Here is a 22,383-nt window from a genome sequence, read left to right as displayed (position 1 = left end):
CCATGCTGTTACAATTACTGTAAATCATCATCAAAGAATTAATCTCTATTTCCATTCCTCATTTTTAAATTTTGAACGATTTTCTCATAATGATTTTAGAGTATGACCCTAATGGCTTCATGCATTTTGACGTATGGAAATAACACATTTTAACTTAATCACTTGGCACAGAATATTATTTATGAAAGACATTTTTGGCTTTTTATACTTAGGCATCGCTAGAGTGCTACCTCTGATTAGCTAAGTTAGAGAAACATCACCGAACCATATTTCTTTTAAAATTTATTGCTAGGACCTTTGTTCTTCTATTTTTTCTAAATATTAACATTAAAAACTTTATTTTATAAACATTACGCTTAGGCTACATATCAGAAAACCGGTTTGAAATCTACAAATACAAGTAACGGATGATAAAATGCACTGGACTTAGACAGAATACATTGTACTTGTATAGTCTGGGCTATATATTTGCACATTAGGGGGGGGGGTGGATGGGTTAGGTTTCCATAATTTTGTTTCTAAAGTGTTATTTTATCATAATATTTTGTTATATTTTATTAGGATTAACCTAACTTCACCTTTTGGGTGTGTTTCGAAAACCGACAAGTACGATTATTTATTCTTAATTTCCAAAAAAAAGAACCTAAAAATTTCATAGAACGCTCCTTATTCATTTACTACTTGCAAGTCAAAGGGAAACAGGTTGGCCGGCCATCGATCACGTGTGGCCGACCACCTCTGAATTCTTCCTCCTATTGCCGGAACGGTCAAGCGAATTTGAGCCAAACGAAAAAGAATTAGCATTGTATTGTAGTTGTACACTATCATCATTAGACCCTATACATACTTTGGAGTAGTTAAACATGTAATGGGCTTCGTGAAATGATATTCACCCCTTTCGAAAATTACTATTTGAACTGCAAAGGAACAAGATTGGGTACAGTAATATGAATCGATTATGAAGTAAGGCTGAATCTTCGAGACTTCCCCAACTTCATCATTTGAGTTTGGGTAATTTTCAATTATAGAGTTTACATATGGAAGGTATCCTTAGAATTTTTTCTGGAGAATAAGCCTGTCAAATTTTTCTGGGAGAAGTTAAAATAAAAAAGGTGTTTGGCAGAGGAGTGTCATATCTTTCGTGAGTGTTGCAAAATCTTATACTTGAAATATTTTTGGTCTTCTAGCAGAGGGGTGGGTAAGGGGCCTAAAACACCTGTCCTCCTTTGTAAGTGCTGTTTGGAGGGGAACAGCTCAAAAGTTTTTATTTTGAAAACATTCCACGGCAAGTTAATTATAATTTGGGTTTCCTGAGTTAAGGGCTACTTTTTCTCTATGATTTTGCAATTAGAGCAAGAACCAGAAAATGGCGTTTTGTCCCCCGTCCATCCTCAGAGCTGAAAATATTTATCAAAAAGGAAAATATTTATTCTATGATGCAAAAATATGGGTTTATGTTGTCTTAATTAACAATGAGAATTCTTGGCTCGTCCCTACCCTCCAAAAAACACTGAATTGGTGTATCTGTTTTGAAAGGGTTGGTACATTTCCTACTAATACTATTTGAATTTTTATGTTGCGTGGAAAAGCCCGAGGAAAACATAACGACGAAGACTCCTATTCCATCTCACCTTGTTTAAATCTTCTGCTTTGGCAGCAGCATCACTTGAATTCCCCAAATGTGTTATGTTACTTTTGACTTCCTCATTCTAGCATAATCTGGTGCATTTAGCCTTTTGAAGATTATCTAAATCGACTTGAAATTACCGACTTCCCTCATTGAGAGGTCACTGAGAGGTCCCCAAAGCCTCCTAAGCTGCTCTTTCGTGATGCACGTATTGTGAAGTGAATGCATACTGTGAAAGAATGCACTGCGAGCCTCATTACCGAAGCTGAGGCCTAAAAAATCCTTGTATAGTTTTTTTTTAATTCCTCTTGTGCATGGATCCGCTTTCCGTAGCGACCAGGGTTTATCAGGATACTTTCTTCGCTAATCACTGTTGCCTCAAATATTACAAGGTTAGGCTTTACTCACATCTGTTTTTGTCCCATATTCTTCCAAAGCAGCGTTCATATGCAGGTCCAGCAAGACTTCTATGCCTAGACATCGATGCCTTCTATGCACTTGTTTAGACAAGAAGGTCCAGCCAAACATTCATGCAGGTTTTCAAAAGGGCATATAAGCAATATTATAGGCAGCGCCGCTCTATGGCAAGTCCTTGTATTGTTAGATTTAAGCATGGTGCAACATACACCCCCTACCCTCCCCTCCAAAAAAAAACAACAACTGAAGAATCAAGAGTCGAAACAGCCGCAGCATGTCTATATGTATAAAGTTTAGCGGTCTTGGACACAAGACTCGATGTCTGTAGCGACGAAAAAATTCGTCGCTAGGCCTACAGTTACACTTGAAATTGAAATCGGAAATATTGTATCAAAGATGTAGCTGACATCATGCGTTTTGTTTTAGGACACTCATATGACATTTTTAACCCCCCTATGTCCAAACAGTGATGTCAAGGACCCTTAAATGTTTGCTTTGGATGAAATCAACACCTTTTTGAAATGTTTGCCTGCATTCTTATGGTTTTGGACTTATACTTTGCAATAATAACCTCAAATTTTTAATAAATGCCCTTTCATTAAATATCAATTTTTGTATAAAATCAATTGCCATATTTGAGTGTTTACTTACTGTGCTTTGATTTAGGATAATCAATCTGGGATATTAATTATTTTTAATGAATGACATTTATTAATAAAGTAAGATTGCTCCTTAAGCAATCCATGAAGAAACATGACTTGAAGGATGTGAATCGTGTCTTTATATGCAGAGTAACGGGGGGGGGGGGTGTTGTTGTTATTATGGCCTCAGTAGAGATGACCCTAAAGCTCCAGGGGGGAGTCCATATATGGGCATAGAACCACGTGGTTTATGGTTTTCTCAGTGAGAATGGAAAAACAGTGTTTTTCTCACTTGAAAAAACAGGAACTTTCTCACTTTTATGGATATTTTCTTGGATGGTTATGTCTGTCTTATGGTTTTTGTCAGTGAGAATGAAAAAACAGGAACATTCTCACATCTATGTCTGTTTTATGGTGTTTGTCAGTGAGAATGAAGAAACAGGAACTTTCTCAATTTGATTGATTATCGAGTCTAATGGGGGTCAAGGTCAATCGATCTGGTGTTTTTTGGCCACGTGTAATGACATGAGAGTGATTTACCTAATCGAGGAAGGGAATTATTGATTCACGAAAGGGGGGTGATTTACATAAGCACGCGGGGCAACGTAGGGCGCGATTCTTCGCGGGGGCCGGGAAGTTCCGAGAACTTGATGTATAGACTCGGTGGGGGAGAATGTATTGATTTACGAAAGAGGACTTAAGAAACAAACATCGCCTCTTTGATCTTTAGGCTAACCTAACCCGAGAACTTGATTTACATAATCGCTAGGGGAATGTATTGATTTACGAAAGGGGAATTAAGAAACAAACATGGCTTCTTTGATCTTTAGGCTAACCTATCCCGAGAACTTGATTTACATAATCGGTGGGGGAATGTATTGATTTACGAAAGGGGAATTAAGAAACACACATGGCTTCTTTGTTGTTTGGCTAGCCTAACCTGAGAAATTGATTGCGTAATCCATTGGGAATTTTATTGATCCGATAACGGGAAACAGTTAGATCACGTGTTTCCTTTTCAGCCAATCAGAGGGCTTGTTTACATAACAATTTGACCTTGAGATTTCGTATATAATGGGCATGCAATGTGATTAAATTATCAGAAAGTATTTTGACATAGTTCAAACAACAATGGATAATATTGATGAATTAGAAGCCATACAAACTTCAATTCTCAATGTAAGTAAATTTTTATTTTCAAATAAAATTGTTTTTCGTGGTCTTCCTCCCGTCTATTCTAGTACGTCCCCCTCCCAGCCAATACAAACCTCCAACTACCCTCTGTAGCCGCTCTTTTAAACATAATAGTTGTTCTTTGCTTAAATACCGAGACCCCCGGCCCACCGTTTTTTTACAATCAAAGTATCTCAAATATAAATAATTTTCATTTCTTTAAATTTTTGCAATTTTAAGTGTTCTATATCCTGGCTAAAAGCGACCACTGGCTTCCGTCACTGTTGTTATTAACCCGCTCTGGTTTTGACACAAGGCTCTATGTGTGGCCTATAATTATATGTCACCCTTTTCCTGCTTGTATACATTAGCTGGTTTTAGGCAAACTAGGTTTTCAGTGCTTTTACATAATTCTGTGTTGGTCTGAAAATATCGGACAGCTAATTTCGTCTGCAAAATTACTGATAGATATTTAAGGGCATTGGAATTCCATGTAAGAGTGAAAAGGGATTATCTCGAGCTTTTGATAAAGTTTATTTTATAGTCGCAGGAGGGAGCGTGCAGCCAAGATTTTGGTAGAGGCTGGGATTAGCACTTTTAATAGTGAAAAAATAGAAATGAAAAGATAATTGTTTTCGACATTAGTGTCTAACCATTTCTCTTCGAAAGTTTAGAGATTTTAGCTATAACATTTGAATAAAATGTCAGTAAGATATACCTTTCACTTAAATAAAACACAAGATTAACTCAATGAGAGGGTAGACCTAGGGCGGGTCAATTTTCCTAAATTTATTGGGAGAGAGAATATGCATTTTTACTTTTTGCTTTACTGAAATGAGATAAATGCTTTTCTAGACAAAATTATATGGATGAGGGTACTAACTTTCTTTCTGTAAAATAAGGGGGAAATTATTTTGATACTATTTTTTTTCTCTTTTTTAAGGCAAATTATGAAGAATATATTTCGGCCCCTTCAGCTGTATACATTGTTGGGGGTCATGCAAATAGTGAAGAATGCCCCCCACCTCCAAGTAAAAAAGCAAGAGAGGTTGAAGTAGTCCCTATAAAAGAAACAGTTGTTTAATATGACCGTTGGCCAAAACTCCCCCGCTCCATGCTGCCTGCCCAAGTGCAGCCGTCTGTGCAAGCCCAGGGCATCACTGGCTCGACTTCAAAATTCACAGGTCCTACTTTAAAAGCCGCATCCCGACCTACACGAGAAATTAATGACGTTGGCCCTTCTACCCTCCAATGTGCGCTACCTGGTCCATCTGGCACCCGATTGAGGCCAGGATATGTAAATGTGAGCATTTTTTTCCTACATCTATTATTGACCTACCTATATATTACTTCCAATGTTTTTAGTCTTTTCTGTTTACTATTTTTCAATCCCAAGATAAACTTGTCATAGTGATATTAAAACCTCACCCCCAACCATTATTTTCTCTGCCCTCCCTCAGAGATATCTAAATGTAATTTTATTGCAAAGAAACCGCTCTTTTTTTCTAATCTTTACTATTTTCTCTGTTGCTATCTCTTCACTATCACATATAGTTTTAGGTACCTTTGAAACTCTGTGAATGCTATTTTTCACATAGTTTTAAAAGAGAGTTTATTCCATTTTATCCATCTGTCACATACCAGCGTTCTAATTTGCACTGAGCCTTACATTGTGCCAAGATATTAGTGAGGGGAAACCGAGTTAACGGTTCCTACCTGTTGAAGTTCACTCTTGGAAATCGGAAAACTCGGGCGCGATAGGTTACAATAATTAAGCTCATGTGTTTACTGAATCTGTGTGGAATTAGAGAAAAATATTTCAACTTTGGACGGGCATTATGTAAAGGGGGGTGGGAGCCAGTCGGGAAGAGCGGTGGGAAGCACCGCAGGGAGGCGCCGCGGGCCTGGAAAGCGCCGCGGGCCCGAAAAGCGCCGCAAAAAAATAAAAAAATGTTGATGTGAAAAATTTGAAATAAAATATTTTTTGAACAAATTGCCGCCTTCTATGTAAAGCGTTGTTTTAGATTGTAAATTTCTTAAGTTGGAACTTTCAGTTGAATTAACCAAATGCTATTAAGCTGACTTTAAATAATAATCCAAATTTTAACAGCAGGGATGATTTGAACACTTTGAAAATAAGCTATTTTTCATTTATAGGTTGGTGCATTGGTCCCTTACTCACCATCGTCATCGAATGAAGAAGAGGAAGAACTCATTGAAGGGGCAATGGATTTGCAGGACAATAAAACATCAGCTATTTATGAATTGCATAGTATCATTAACTCTGATGAAATATCTTCTACTATTGATAAGTTTCTAAATAATTATTTCATTATAGAACTTAGCACAGTTGAGAAAGGTAATGTTCCTGAGAGGGACTTGAGTCCAAAGACCCAACAAATATTAGATGATTTTACTGGGAGCCCTCCTCCTCCAGCCTCCGATACCCTAACGAGTCCACTTCTAACACCTGACGTTGAGCCCAGCCCAAATATTGTTGAACAACATTGGAGAGGGGATGACATACCAGAGGGGGGTACAAATTTTTCCAATGGTCAATTGTCCAATTCAATTTTAAATAATAAGGTGGTTGTCTCTGCAACGCGATTGGATCCCTTTAAGTCACTTTTTGGGTTAAATATCTTATTTGATCCTGTAGAAATTGTACTTGCCTATGTAGATAAAAGTCGTGCACTACTGGAGAATCAAATTCAGTTATGGGGGGGTAGGAATTCAAAGAAAGTTTCTATAGCTTTAAAGGTTTTTTATTTAAACGAGGGGACAGAGGTAGTTTATTAGCATTATATAAATTCTGAGATGCGCGTAATTTATACATATCTAGCAAATTTTTAAGGTGTTTTTTCGTAGTGTGTAGGACAAATTATAGCAGGTCTTGAGAACTATAACGAAAATGGGAGCGGGTCTGTAGTTTTATTTATTGAAAATTTAAGTGTAAATATTTGTAAATTTAAGAAAGATTTTATTTTAAGAGGGGGGGGCCGGGTCTGTGAGGTCAGAAGTTTTAAATTACAATCCAGATCTAGAAGGTTTTAAAGGGGTCCAGCGGATTTGTTTTGAAACAGATCAAAAATGTTTCAGGTATGCTTTCCTCATATCAGCATTTCAGCCTCTAGCAGATTACGTTACAAAGACAAATCTAGATCACAGGGCTGTACATGGGAAGGACGGGTCCGATTTCCCAATTGCAGATTTTTCTTGTTTAGAGTTTAAATATCCAGTAACGCTACAATCTTTTGAGATTTTTTAAAGGGCTAAGACCCATTTAAATATCGGCGTTACTGTGGTTTAGTTTGTAACTGAATTTGAATACGGGGCTCGTTCAAAAGATAAGTGGTTTGTCTTACTCGTATGGGGCCTGTAATTTTATTTTTTTAAACAGTGGTTTTTTTTTTTATACCAACAATATTTTAACCCTATATAAATGGGCAATTTGTCCCCTTTACGGTCCAGAAGTAGTGGTGTGGGAGAGGTAAACACGGGGCGGGGGGTATATGTTTACTGTCCAACATGCCTGTCCAGATTTTGGACTAAATTAAAGTTGCGAAATCAAATGAGAAACTGTAGACGGCTTGGATATCAGCCAGTGAAAACAGTTTCAGGGGATAGGGCCATTCTACGCTTTAAAAATTTCCAAAACACCCTCCTCCAGTGCAACAAAATATCTTTAGACTGTGAAGCTAAGCTGATGGAGGTGAATGATCCCCAATATCCAAACCGAATCAAAGAACACCAGGCCATTGCAGTGTCCTATGCTCACGCGCAAAGAGACAGTTCTAACACCATGCGGTTGTTAGAAATATTAGAAAAATTGGATGAGAAAGAACGTATGGTCAAGGTATTGACTAAACTCCTTAGTACGGCTAATGGTTCTATTTCTCGTTTGAGAAATACCCATTATCCAATGGTACTGTCTGCAGAGGATTGTCTCGTTATTAAAAATCAAAAATACTTGGGGTTTGTAAGGGAGAGTTTGTAGAGGAGGATAAAGGGACTAAAGGGAAAGAGGGGGAAGGGGGAAAGTCAAAGACCACGATCACGTGTGGCAGGAAACAACATCTTGGAATAGTAATTTTAGAGGGGTAGTTCATCAATCGTGTAATTTAAACGTTAGCCAGCTGTTTTTCATCCCTGATTTTCTACATAACTCGACTTAGATAGTGAAATTTATTGTAACAGCCCGGGCCCTGAGGCATAAGGAAAGAGGGGAAGTAGACACTCCTTGGATGAATGATTCATTTACTTATTGCATTCGTCTCTAATTGGCAAAAACGCGGTTGCGTCTCAAGCGGAAATTGCAGGCATTGGATAATTGGCGCACGTGCTGGACTAAACTCTGGTTTTTAGATTCTTTTAGTTTTTTCCCAAGGCATTGGGCCAACTGATTCTATTGGAGAAAAGTGACAATTTTGATAGCTTTCCCTTGCTTAAGTAATATTTTCAAGACAGTGACATGAATGACGTATTAAACATCACAGTTATATGTGCATATGATTATTACTGTTCTGGTACTCGCTTAAGTGAGGTGACACTACCTCCACTTGAATCTTTTAAAAAGTCACTGACCAACAGTGAATGAAAAGCCGAGGATTATTAGGTTGCCAAGGAGGTGTGGTCCATGGGGACTTGTAAAAATATGTGGGATTCTTGTAGACTCTACTTGGCCAGTGACATTTAAACTCTGTTGGATATAATCTGTAAGAATACAGACCAAATCTATTCAGTGATCAGGCAAGATATTGGATATTATTTTTCAAAACCCCATTCAGGGCTGGATTTAATTTTAAAAATTAGTAGGGAGGAAATAGACCTAATCACAGACTTAGATCAACACCATTCGTTAGAGTTTTCAATGAGAGGTGGGGATGTTTTTCATGGGGACCGTGTCTTATCAATCGATCCGAGTGGACAAAGCAACGGTGTAAAGTCAAATGCAGTGTTCTTGGACATGAACTCGTAGTACCCCTCGACAATGTCCCCCTACTCTTTGCCGTGTGGGAACTATCAATGGCTTGAAGAATCCTTGTGAGTTCCTTGTCGAGGACAATGGGCCACAAGGATGGTTCTTTTGAAATTGATGGTCACATTCCGCTGGCGCTTCAAGACTCAGTCAAAGATTTTGTTTTTCCCTGTATCAATCGACCAGTGACCAGGGACTCACTGAGCCCCAACAATCACTCATTGGTTGAGGATATGGGGATGCATTGGACCCCCTCTAAACGAAAACTGATTGCTGAATTGGACCCTAAGGAGACTATCGTTGTTCACCATGTGCTTTTGTATTGGATGGTGAACAATGGTTTCAAGATGACCAAAATACATAGGTTCCTGCAGTTAATTAAGCGACCTTCTTTGAAAATGTTTATTGATACTTTTGTCGATAAACGCTCTAGGGCAAACTCCAAGGTAGAGAAGAAATTGTACAATCTCATTCTAAATTCAGCGATTGGAACAATGTGTGAAAGCGTACGTAACAGATCTCGCTGAAACGCCGTGACTGACCCTCGAGAGGGTGCACGAATTATTGCCAATCCCAATTTTACATCATTCATGAGCATAAGGGCTGGCATGGTTCTTCTACAAAGGAAAAAGCAAAAGATATTACTGAGCAAGAATATTGCATGCTGTAGTTCAGCACTATAAACCTAAAAAAAGCTCATGTTGTCTTTCTCTTACAGTTTGTTCAAGGCGCACTGCCCGTGAGAGGGGGAGGTTCAAGTTCACTATGGTGACACAGAGTCTCTGCTGCTAAATGTAAATAGGACAGAATAGTTGTTGGATGATCTAGAAAAGGGGGACCACATAAGCTTGCGCTAAGATTTTACGAACTGGTCCCCATCCCTCTACCCTAAGTTGAAGAAACGTCAAGCCCCCAACCAATAATTAATTTTAATATCACAGACGGGGGATGAGTTGATATCCAGGGGGGTGGTCCAGGGCCCAAAACTGTATTGCGTTGAACCACATCGTGGGGATGAAAATACGACGTGTATAGGGGTACCTAAGCACTGTTTAAAGAGCAATTTCAACATAAGTGTGTACACAAACTGTGTAGAAAGTAGCCTAGTGCCAAGAGCACAAGTGCTTGCAGGTCGCTCTCTACAGTATAGAAATTAGGGTGTGAGAGTGGAAAAGAATGCATGTCATGTATATCTGACAAAGTATATGTGCTCGAGAATGGTGTAAGTGTCTTTCCTCATGGCCACTACCGCATTTCAGACCGAGTTGAATGCGTGAAATATTGTAATCCATTTGGTCTGGATCAATTAATCTGACTACCCCACTGACCACCACCACTTTCCAACCTACCACACCCCCTCCCCTGTCGACGTGACGAAAGCTAGCATATTCCCATCGCAATTCCCGGGGGGGGGACCCGTCTTATGGCCACCTCCCGGGGGGTGGGGGGCCCTAACTTTACAGTTGCTGTAACGTTAAACGTTGCTCGTTCATGTTCCAAGTTTTTTTTGTATTGAAAAGCGTTGATATACAAATAAGTCCTGTAGATGGACAAAAGTGTTGAACAGAAAAGTGTTATTATTATTGATGGACAAAAAGTGTTGTTGATGAACATAAAGTTTTGTACCTAAAATTGTTTAAAGACACATAGTGTTTTATTTATAAAGTGTTATCATTGTTCATTTTGAATAAATAGAGTTTTCATGTTGAAAAAGTGTCACGCTCTTGTTGAGTAAGTGTTACCATTGTTAATGTTTAAGAAATATTTGTTTTCAAATTGATGATATAAATACTGCCATGAAATATTGTTTTTTTGTTGTTCTTGAATAGATAGATCTATGTGGAAATTACTACTTATTCGTCTGGCACATATGGTTTACAGTTAGTCATAGTCGGACTGTTGTCAACAGCATGTATTAATTTAAAAAACCCTTAAGATCGTTTTTGTGTAGGTCCTCAATGTCGGGGAAAACAACACTTTTTACTATAATAATTCGAAATTGCGATAAAATGTTTTTGGAAAAACTGACAGAAATTTACTTTTGATATAGTATTTGGCAGGAGTCCTATGATAAAATAAAAGCTGTTACCACATCCATACCAGTACAGTTCAGAATAGGACTTGATGGTTTCAATAGTATTGAACCGAACTCGTGGCTGATTATTGATGATTTGGCTGAATCCATTGAACAGTTCTCACAGGAAATGCTGCAACTGTTCACTGTCCGATCTCATCATGAACACATTGCATAACCCTAGTTCTACACAATCTATTTCATCAGAGCAAATATATGCGAACCCTTGCTTTGAATTGCACTATCTATATTATCTATCGAGTTGTTCGTGATTCTAGTTCACTCATAACTCTCAATAAACAGATATACCCCGGCTTCCCAAAATTTCTGTTGTCAGCGTACACTCAGCTGACAAGCAAGCCCTATGGTTACATTTTTCTGGATCTTAATCAGAGCACGCCCGAGGATCTACATTTAGTCACCGACATTTTCGACAATTATATTACAGTATATCTTCCTGTGAACAGTAGAAAAGGCTATTAATTGCTATCATCACACTGAAGAAACTACATGAACAACGGCATTTTTTTTCCGTTTTAAGCACTTCAAAACCCTTGCTTAGGAAGGACATACTCAAACATTATTTTGACAATGATTTAATTAATATAATATCTTAACTTTGTATAAATTTGACCGAGGGAAATTTTAAACTATCAGACGTTATTATAAGACAGACACATCAACATCGTTCCACTGTACGTGTCTTGGCTTTTAAAAACAAGGTGAAAAATTGTAAAATAAAACGGCTCCTTCAAGCAGCCGGTAGCTTTTTTACACTCTTACTGCCAATAATTGCAGGACTTGTAAACAGTTTTCTCTAGAGAATGGCACAACCCTATAAATTGACACCATTTCAACTTGTCATCTCGCCCGCCAAACATATTGAAGACAATCTAAGCAAATTCATTAATGATGAGAATATTGCCAATGACAAAAGCTGCTTCTACTCCAAGATATATTGTGACGCGTAGCCAAAAATAGAACTTATGGCGAGAAACGCACCGCCATTTTTTATAAACAGGAAATATCTCTTCAAGATTCTATACAATCAAAGGATAAGTACTTGAATTCGATTGTATCGAAAATTGGAAATCTATTGCCACTCTCCTACCGGGAACAGAGTAAAAACGTATTATCTTATCTCGTTTTAGAAAATGATGCTCAAGTTCAAGTCGACAACGCAGGAAAGTGATTTTTAATTCAGGGGAAAATTTTTAATCTAGTTTAGTTAATTTGTGATGTGGTAACGAATTGTAAAGGACTTTTGACATTTAACAATAATATATACAAATTTCTCAGTGTATCAAACTTTACCAAAAGTCTTACTTGCACTAAGCAAATTCTAACGAAACTAAGAGAATAAGGTCTACCAAGAACAACAACACCATTTATAAAAAAAGAAAAGTCAATGGTTAAAAATAGTAGCACTAATGATTTTGCAACACATGTGGCTACTAGTAAAATTTAACGATGAATTGATTCCCCATCCAGTTTGTACAAGGGGAGTTGTAATTACACTACATGTTTACGTTCAAAATGGATGACGTTCTGAAAGTTGTCTATGATAGCATCGCTGAAGCGGCAAGCTTAAGTTCTCTCAAAACTCTTTCTATAGTTGTCTCCGGCACAACATTGAAAAAAACAAAAGATTCTCTAAAAAATGAGAAAAGGGAAACGCTACATCGGACTCACGTGCTTTGGTGTAAACAATATTAACACATTAAAACCTTTTCCCCTCTGCATGTAATGCAAATGTATCTTTTAATTTTTGACGCAGTTCAACGGTGCCACAGTACAACATAGACATATATTATAGCGGCACTTAGTGTCTTTAGTCGCTATGCCTATGCCCGTCCAGTGCGATAAAAGAGAGATGTTGAAGTTGCTCGGGCCATTGAAAGTATTCTCAAACAGGATTCGTATATAAAAATTCAATCGGATCGTGGCAGTGCATTTGTTAACCCTCATGTGCAAATGGTTCTTTTGAAATATAATACAACACTTCATCATAGTTACAGCCCTATAACGGCTGCATTGGTTGAACGAGTAATAAGAACGATTCTTCTACTAATTTCAAGATATTGTACATTTAAAAATACACCTGCTTTTATTCATGATTTATATAAAATCATGCAGATATACACCCCTTGACCCCATTGATCTCTACCCAACTCGAGCCCTCGGGAGGTTCATTACATTGAAAATATATTTGATATTTTCCTAAAGCAATACTCCCATGACCATGGGAAGAAAAAGAAGAAGAAATTCAATGCTGGCGATACTGTCCAAATTCATAGAAGTACCAATATTTTGGCAAAAGGGATTTATACATGGAGCACCGAACTTTTTAAAGTGTCCAAAATCCTAGACACCGAGCCCACAACACATCGACTGCGAGACTCCCAATATGATGAGATTCTTGGCAGTATTTATGAATATAAACTGCAAAAACTTAGACACACTAGCAAAATGGATAAAATTGAAAAGATAATAAAGAGACGTCCTCGTAGGGGCAAGAAACAGTTATTTGTTTGCTGGCTAGGATACAACTGGGATTTTGATTCTTTGATTAGTGCTGAAGATATTAAAAATGCCCAATAATTTCTATGTGACCTTCATGTCCCATTTTTCTGATCATCTCCGTAATGATCGGAATAAAACAAGTAATTTTTGAATAAATCTCTCCCCCGTAATCAAATTTAACGGTATGAAGTGGCGCTTGTTGATTGAATTATCAAAAATACCTTTGACATCCTGAGAAAGGATCATAAATGTGGAATTAAAATTAGACCCTATGATTGGCCACCGCCACCAGGGGATCGAGAACAAATTAAAAAAATCAATTGGTTGGATCATCCATATATTGAACTATCCTATGAGGAACTCACCGGCATTATTGATTTATGTCGTTCCATTAATGAAAGAATTTCTGCTCGGAAAAAAAGGAGCTTTTCATTTCAACTATTCAATGGAGGAGGGTAAGATCTACATGAGTTCACCTATTGCCAATGAAAATATTATTCTCAATGATAATCTAATCGAGGATCTTGGCTTTAATCTCAATACAATCAATAGTATAAGTGCCTGAAGCAATCATTTAAATTTTGCTGACTACCCACCTGCCTTCTCCAAAGACATTTTAACATTTATCTATGCTTCATTTGTGGAAACATTTCGAGTTGGTAATTCAAATTATTCCCTCCTACAAGCTCTTGAACGAACACCCCATAAACATCATAGTCATCACTACAATATAAATTAACTTCAGTATATTACCGTAAACACGTCCTATTTGGAACTCTGTCAGTTAACACTAAAAACAGAATTAGGTGATCCAATCGAAATTTCAAAAGGTTTGTATGTGATTAAATGTCGTGTGTGGCCTATCGTTCAACATCAAGATGTATAATAGAAAAGGGGTATTCACTTGTCCTGATATTTACTGCTATGTTAATACTCTTGGCCCGAGACAACAGGGCAAAGGAATTGACTATTACAAAGGTCGCTCGTCAATGTCTGGCTAGGGTCTTGGCAGTTGGTTTGCTAAGCTGTTTCGCTCTTCACTACCACCGGCTAGAAAAAATCTTGTAGCAGCTGCAACAGATTTTTCATCCTCTATACTCTATAATTAGGGTTCTGGAAAGGATTTAAAAAAAATTACAACGGAAAATCTTTTGTCCAGTGCACGAACCCTTGGAGAAAGATTAAAACATAATGTTACAGTTTTAAAAAGGTCAAGAAACAATGCATCACTCATCAGTCTCTACTCAGGACGGAAACGAAAGACATCATCCCGTTTGTCAAAGAAAAGAAGGAAAAAGCCAACACGTAGTGTAACCAGAAGCCCCAGGAAGAAAATTGTTAGATCGAAACTAGATTTCTTCTCTTAAGATGTCCTACCTGCCGCATAAGGATTCTCAACCTTCAATAACCGATTCATTTACTCTATTCAATGCTGAAAATGTTGATGTGAGTGTCAAGCATGGATACTATGAACAATTTTATCCACTACAGCCCCTCTCCGATAATATCCACTTTCAAATTTTTTCCAAAGAAGACGACTTCATGGACATGTCTTCAATATTTATAGATTTAAAAATGAAAGTCGGGAAATCGAATAATACAATGCCAATTCGAGCCAAGTGGATATACTATGAAAATTGTATACTAAATAATTTATTTAGTCAAATAAGTGTCTACATCAACAGCATGCTGGTGAGCACAAGCACCAATCTCTCAAATTGTGCAAGCTCTATGCACTTCATGTTGATGCCACCCAAGTCATACACGGACTTGAGAGGCGCTTCCAATGGATATGAATATATTACTAATACTGATAGTACAAATGCACTTAAAAACGCTACAGCAAGTGAATTACATCTATTTGGAAAAATATATCATGAGATATTTAATATACCCCAATGGCTACTGCCCATTGTTAAAGTGGATATAAAAATGACGCTTTCAACATCAAATTTCATATTTAGTAAAGAACGTGCTGCCAATCCTAATGTAAGTCTCTTCCTCACCTCGGCAATACTTCAAGTAGGCAAACAGCAGGTTATGAGTTTAGTTGCCTTGGCCGTGGACAAACTGAAAGCAATTGGGACTAATATTAAACCACTTGTTCCTCATACAATCATCAATCAACGTCAAAGTGCCATGGGGTCACGCACATTCACCGATTCATCCTTTATCAATTGTGAAACCCCCTCGAAACGTGCATTGGCATTTGTAAAGAGCGCTTGTGCAATAGGATCATGGACCGAATGTCCACATACATTCGAAAAGTTTGGACTTTCATCTCTTGTATGCAAAGTAAACGGTGTCCCATTCTACAATCTATCTTTTGATAAATCCTATAAAAAATTGTATGAGCTGACCATGCAAACCCTAGATCATGATTCGCACCTATTTGAAAATGGCATAGCTGAGGAAATTTTTTCTATAACACATAGTATCATTGCATTGGATTTTTCTGGCACACAGGATATGAGTATAGTACGTACGAAACCTATGCGTTTAGAGTGTACATTTGCCGACCCAGTGGCTGAGAGTATTGCACTAATATCACTAAAACAATGTGAAATCTATGGGGAAATCACTCCCGAAGGCAGTGTTCTACTAGACTTGGCGCCATGAACACCAGTCAAATAAGCAATGTATTTAATATAGACCCCTACATGTCCCAATACAAATCTTGTTGTCTACCCTCAGACTATCTTGTAAAAATTCAAAGCGCGAAAAATACCTTGATTACTGTTAATAGCAGTCCATTGACTGTTCTGACTGGTCCTGGGCTGTACATCTATCAAACCAATAAGACTATTGAATTTTTTGATCCTTTTGATCCTCCCTATATATTCTACACACCCCACTTCAGTAACTATATTGAGAGCAGTGGGAAAAATATTATTCAAAATCGAAAGAGGGTTCAGGATCTAACGACTAAAAGATGAGGCTTCCCTGTAATACTATATTTCGTGTTCAGATGTCGTGGCTATACTTACAAGCAGTTTCTCCACATTTATGGTGACAATCCACGTCTGAACGACTTTCTAGTGGAAAATATCCTCTCAGACCTATACAGTATTGATTTCAGGGCCCAAAGAGTAAAGTGCTTTAAAACTGTGTGTGAATTTGTTTATTAATAAAATGTATATATACAACAATGTCTTTAAATCTTTACTTTTAGATTTTTTAATCGATATGAAAGCAACTGTCGTGAACCACTAATGCTGGTAAATCCTTTGGATTCACTGTATATTGATCTTGATTGACTGCAATGTCAGGGTTACGTTTTCTGCAGTACAATGTAACTTCACTCTTGTCATATCTCTTCGTTTAGTCAATGATACTATTTGCATTCATATTATGAAATTCACGAGTTTCAGTCTGTCTATTTGAAGCAAAATCACATAGAGTGTTTTCAAGTGGTGAATCACATTCGGTAACTGCAAAATAAAAATCTCTAGGTTTATAGTCTTAGTAGGCAGTGCCTTCACAATGATGACGTAGAAGCCAAATTATCTTGTTACCCCAACAGTTGAATCTTAGACCAGATTCCTCTTCCCAGAATAATTTAAATCCACGAAGATACCAATCTCGTAGCAATAAACTGAAATCATGTTTAGCATTCTTTTCAATCATAGTGGGGTAGGAATTATCCCGCTTATCACTTTTATAATGGTGACAATTGGAGCATAGGTGCCCTCTAGTGTGAGAGTCACATACCTCTTCAAGACATTAATTACATATTTTATTTTGTACTGCGTAGTCTCAATGTAATTTGCAGGGATTACATAATTTAAAATTGTCAATATAGTCGGCAATAATTGGACGAGTCTCTTATTGAGTCCAACTGCAAAGAGTGTATATGGACACCGTAAATTTATAGAACATTTTTGGGTTCCTATGTCAAATCTCTCACAAATAAAACGAAACTGATCGTCTTTGCTGGATATATTCATAGTGGAGAGTAGTAACTCTGTGACACTACCTCTTTCTAATGACTGGCCATCTAGATCGACTCCATTGGCATTGTTTTCAAAAGTATATCCACAATATGATTCTGCTTTGTTCCAATTAATATATCAATAAATTGAGTATAATCATTTGAATAACATTTTAAAAGTTTAATGCAATAGTCAAATGGGGGAGAACCAGTTTTCATTATATTGTCAAGTGTTCCCTGAGAAAATATCCTGCGTTGGAGCGATAACTCGAGAAAATCATCTTCCAAAATCAAATGTTTTTCCATAAACACTAGATTTGGTCCAATTTAGTATTTTTCAAATTTATTAATTATTCGATCCTTTCGCTCTGTCTGCTGATTCTAACTGATCCTGATTCGTTAATACTTTCCAGACAAGAATATGACCATTTTCGATTTCGAAGCCATTTAATTGAATAATTATAACAACAATAATGTTAAGCATGTACAATTATCTATAGAGTTTATTGTCGTCGATATATTTCATAAATGCACTTAAAGCACATTTAAGTCTATTCACAAGTGCTGTATCAGCTTTTGTGGTGAAACATAATTGATCTGCCATTTTAAATTTTCTCAAGGATCTCACATGTCTTGCTTATACTGCATCCCATTCCAGACGAAGCCTCGATCCTTTTGTAATTTCTACCGCAATGTTTGGTGCTCTTGTATTATTACCATCAACTCCACTATCAACTTCTAATTGTATAAACATTCCACTCACCATCGACTAAAATATATATCCACATGAGTAACGTCGAAACTGTTCTTCTCAATCCTTTGAAAACCATTCACAGACTACTAAAAATATATCAAAAATCCTGTCCTTATATTCACTAAGCCAATATTATGTAAAAAAGCCATCTGATAGGCTGAGAAAGAAAAATGTGATCTAACTGTTTCACTTTATCGGATCACTAATATTCCCAATGGATTACTCAATCAATTTCTCAGGTTAGGTTGGCCAAACAACAAAGAAGCCAGGTGTGTTTCTTACTTCCCCTTTAGTACATCAAAACAGTCACCCACCGAGGATTTACATAAAGTCATAGTAGTAGGTGATCCTAAATATCAAATACTCCCAGGGTGTTTATTCAGTACAAGTCCTTAAATAAAACAATTATACCCACCCTAGTATGTACATAAATTTCTCGTACCCTAAATGCACACTGGATTAAGATATACATAAGGTTGCACGATTTAGTAGTTAAATCACCCCCCCCTTTTGTTAATAAATAAGTCCCTTGCCGAGTATGTAACTCACCCTAAGGTCAGGACTCGTGGACAAAAAATCCCCTATCTATGGACATTGACCCCCAATCTACTCTATAATCCATCAAATTGATACATTTTCTGTATTTTCAGTCTCACGGACAAACACCAAAAACAAGAATTAGATGTTATATAGTTCATGTTTTTTCATTATCACAGAAAAAATCCATAAAAACATCCTTAAAATTGATAAATTTACTTTGTTTCAATTTATAACTTACAAAATCAGTCAGAAATACAAAACCTTCTAATAAATAATCCATAAAATTGAGAACGTTTCTGTTTTTTCAAGTGAGAAAAATACTGTTTTTCCATTCTCAGTGAGAAAACCATAAACCACGTGGTTCTATGCCCATATATGGACTCCCCCTGGAGCTTTAGGGTCATCTCTACTGGCCTCGGCACTCCCTGTTTGATTCTGGACGTGTATGTTGCTATTTCAGTCTCGGAATGTAATCAACAATGGCTCCCGCCCTCCTCCCTCTGAAATCCAGAATTTTCTGAATTTTCTGAGCTTTTCTTGTTCAAATAATTAAGCAAAATTGCTATTATTCTTCCTCTGGAAAAACCTCCTGTGTACGTGCCTGGGTGCAACATGTCTGTATATGCGAAGTTACAAGTTTTTCGCAGGGTACATGGGCCCACAGTTTCTACAGCAGTTTTGGTTGTATATATGAAGCCTTTGTTTTAGACGAGCTATTTCCATAACTGAGGATTCTTGTGCCTCGGACTGCATTGGTCATATGGGCCCGGTGGCATCTTTAGATCTTTCAATTTTTCCTGTAAATTGGCTATCTTGAAATGTTAATGCGGTACCGTTTGGGCTACATGGTCATGTGAGGGCTTAGTGGGCGGTTTGTTCCGTGTTGATTAGCTTAGGTCTTTAAATATACATTGGAACTTCTAAAAATTATAAGTTGTAATCGTCTGAATCCTTCCGAAATTTTTACTATTATCTGTTCTATATGATTGGGCCGGAGAAAAAACGACGGCACATCGTTCTTTACTAAGTCCATTTAAATAAACTTTAAAAAATGACAGAAATATGTTTATCTGGATCTTTTTCTTAATGACACGGCCATGGATTTAAAATTGCAGCGGAAACGGAAATGTGGTAATGATAGTGTCTCTGGAATTGTTTGGATAAATGTAAGGTTAGGTTGTATCTCAATCATTTTTGCCAGTGCTCAAAGTTTATATTCTATCTCAAGCTGGTTTGATAGATTAAAACTTTATATTTTTGCTCGTTTAAGAACTTCAGTGTCAAAAGCTCTTAGAATTAATGGTCTTAATGTTATTTTTAAGACTTGGTGACAGACTGGATTCTCCTTCAAAATAGGTTTTTACTGTAGTTCAACTTTTTATTTTCCGAGCATTTGAGCTAATAATTTATTATTAACTGTTTGCTCTCCTCAGTGCAGAATAAGACGTATTCTTATGATGAAATTTCAGAGGGAGCTTATTTAATTGGAAATTAGAAGTTCTAGCGCCCTTTTTAGAAGTAAAAAGTTATTGCAGGGCAACCAGCCCCCACGCTCCTTATTCCTCGAAAGACATTCGATATAAATTTTTGAGATAGCCATTTTCTTCAGAATAGTTGATAGGTCTATTAACTATACCTTTGGGCATGACAACCCCTCACATACCTTGGGGCTAGGGCTGTAAATTATGCCATTCGCCCAGTTTTACATATAGTACTTGTTACAGGGGAAGAGGGGAATGTTTGACCCTTCGTTTTCAAAAAGGCAAAAGGTATTAAGGCGAAGCAGGGAATGATGAGGAGGATGATCAATTAACCAAAAGGCAATATTTGCACGCTATTACTACTGCTAACTCTACTACAACTACTACTTTTATTGTGACTACTACTGAGGCTAAGGGTATTCAGGTGAAAATTTCATGGAATATTGAGAGAGAAGTGCAACGAAATCAAAGCACACTATGCGATTACAGATTGCCAAAAAGGCTTATCAGTAATATGTTAGGAACGGCTCAGATTATTTAGTTCATTGTTCCGCATGAAAAATTATTTGACTTTATTTCTGCTCATCTTTGTTTTAATGTAGCTCTTTACTTCTCTTGAAAAACTTCTTAAGTGGTTAAATTAAAACTATGAAGTAATCAGTGTGAATTCTACTTGAAATTGAGTTAAACCAGCTATTCAGATTAATGGAATTCTGCAAAAAAAAAGTAAGAGTAAAAAAGTGAGAAAAGTAAAAATGAAAATGTCTTTCTTCATACTTTTCCAAGCTTCTTAGTTTTAAAGTCTTAGAAGTCCTAAAGTTTAAAGCGTCTTTTCCAAGTGTCTCAAGTCTTAGAGCCTTAAAAGTCTATGTTTAAAGCTAAAGTCTTAAGGTCTGAAGCTTAAAGTCTTTAATTCTGATTTACTTACACTTCATTACCACAAATTGTTTGATAAATAGCACGATATAACATTAAACAATCCACTTTACATAATTGTTAATCAAGGATTTTGATTGGAATTCCTCCTCTACTAGGTTGCTGCTACCACCCCAACCGTGATGTTAAACGAGGATTTGATTGGAATTCGTCCTCTACTAGGTTGCAGCTACCGCTCCAACCATGATGTTAACCGAGGATTTGATTGGAATTCGTCCTCTACTAAGTTGCAGCTACCGCTCCAACCTTGATGTTAACCGATGTTTTTGATTGGAATTCGTCCTCTACTAGGTTGCAGCTACCGCTCCAACTATGATGTTAACGGAGGATTTTGATTGGAATTCATCCTCTACTAGGTTGCAGCTACCGCTCCAACCATGATGTTAACCGAGGATTTTGATTGGAATTCGTCCTTTACTAGGTTGCAGCTATCGCTCCAACCATGATGTTAACCGATGGTTTGATTGGAATTCGTCCTCTACTAGGTTGAAGCTACCGCTCCAACCATGATGTTAACCGAGGATTTAGATTGGAATTCGTCCTCTACTAGGTTGCAGCTACCGCTCCAACCATGATATTAACCGAGGATTTAGATTGGAATTCGTCCTCTACTAGGTTGAAGCTACCGCTCCAACCATGATGTTAACCGAGGATTTGATTGGAATTCGTCCTCTACTAGGTTGCAGCTACCGCTCCAACCATGATGTTAACCGAGGATTTTGATTGGAAATCGTCCTCTACTAGGTAGCAGCTACCGTTCCAACCCTGGTATTAACCGAGGATTTTTGATTCGAATTCGTCCTTTACTAGGTTGCAGCTATCACTCCAACCATTATGTTAACCGAGGATTTGATTGGAATTCGTCCTCTACTAGGTTGCAGCTACCGCTCCAACCATGATGTTAACCGAGGATTTTGATTGGAATTTGTCCTCTACTAGGTTGCAGCTACCGCTCCAACCATGATATTAACCGGGGATTTTAATTGGAATTCGTCCTTTCCTAGGTTGTAGCTATCGCTCCAACCATGATGATAACCGAGGATTTGATTGGAATTCGTCCTCTACTAGGTTGCAGCTACCGCTCCAACCATGATTTTAACCGAGGATTCTGACTGGAATTCGTCCTCTTGGTTCCATACGATCACTCGTAGAAAAAAAAGAACAAAGAAACGCGCATCCGTGATCTGTCTTCTGGCAAAAACACAAAATTCCATGATTTTACAGATAGGAGCTTGAAACTTCTAAAGTAGGGTTCTGTGAGATGTTGAATCTAATGTTATAATGTCATTAATATCTCTTGTTCTTTTG

General features: G+C 37.3%; 2 protein-coding genes across 7 annotated transcripts in view; both read left to right on the top strand.

The window, feature by feature from the left end:
• LOC148948438 (uncharacterized) overlaps positions 1-4,942 on the top strand; it is a 105,591-nt gene extending 100,649 nt beyond the window's left edge. The window contains exon 4 of the mRNA XM_089094927.1: positions 4,802-4,942. Coding sequence (XP_088951053.1) covers positions 4,802-4,942 — 141 coding nt within the window. The remainder of the gene's footprint in view (positions 1-4,801) is intronic.
• Positions 1-22,383, top strand: part of MED18 (mediator complex subunit 18) — a 447,146-nt gene that overhangs the window by 183,201 nt on the left and 241,562 nt on the right. The window contains exon 1 of one of the 6 annotated variants that reach the window (XM_089094360.1): positions 19,929-20,014. The exons of 2 other annotated variants lie outside the window; for them this stretch is intronic. The gene's annotated coding sequence lies outside the window, so the exon portion shown is untranslated. Of the gene's footprint in view, positions 1-19,928; positions 20,015-22,302 lie in introns of those variants that run through there. 3 more of the 6 variants (XM_089094365.1, XM_089094359.1, XM_089094363.1) reach the window with 3 other exon arrangements.

The sequence above is a fragment of the Artemia sp. Qi Xiang Cuo genome, chromosome 9 (assembly GCF_049724085.1).
Source record: "Artemia sp. Qi Xiang Cuo chromosome 9, ASM4972408v1, whole genome shotgun sequence".
NCBI lineage: Eukaryota > Metazoa > Arthropoda > Branchiopoda > Anostraca > Artemiidae > Artemia > Artemia sp. Qi Xiang Cuo.
Note: the sequence above shows the minus strand (reverse complement) of the source record. Positions and strands in the feature narration are given on the sequence as shown.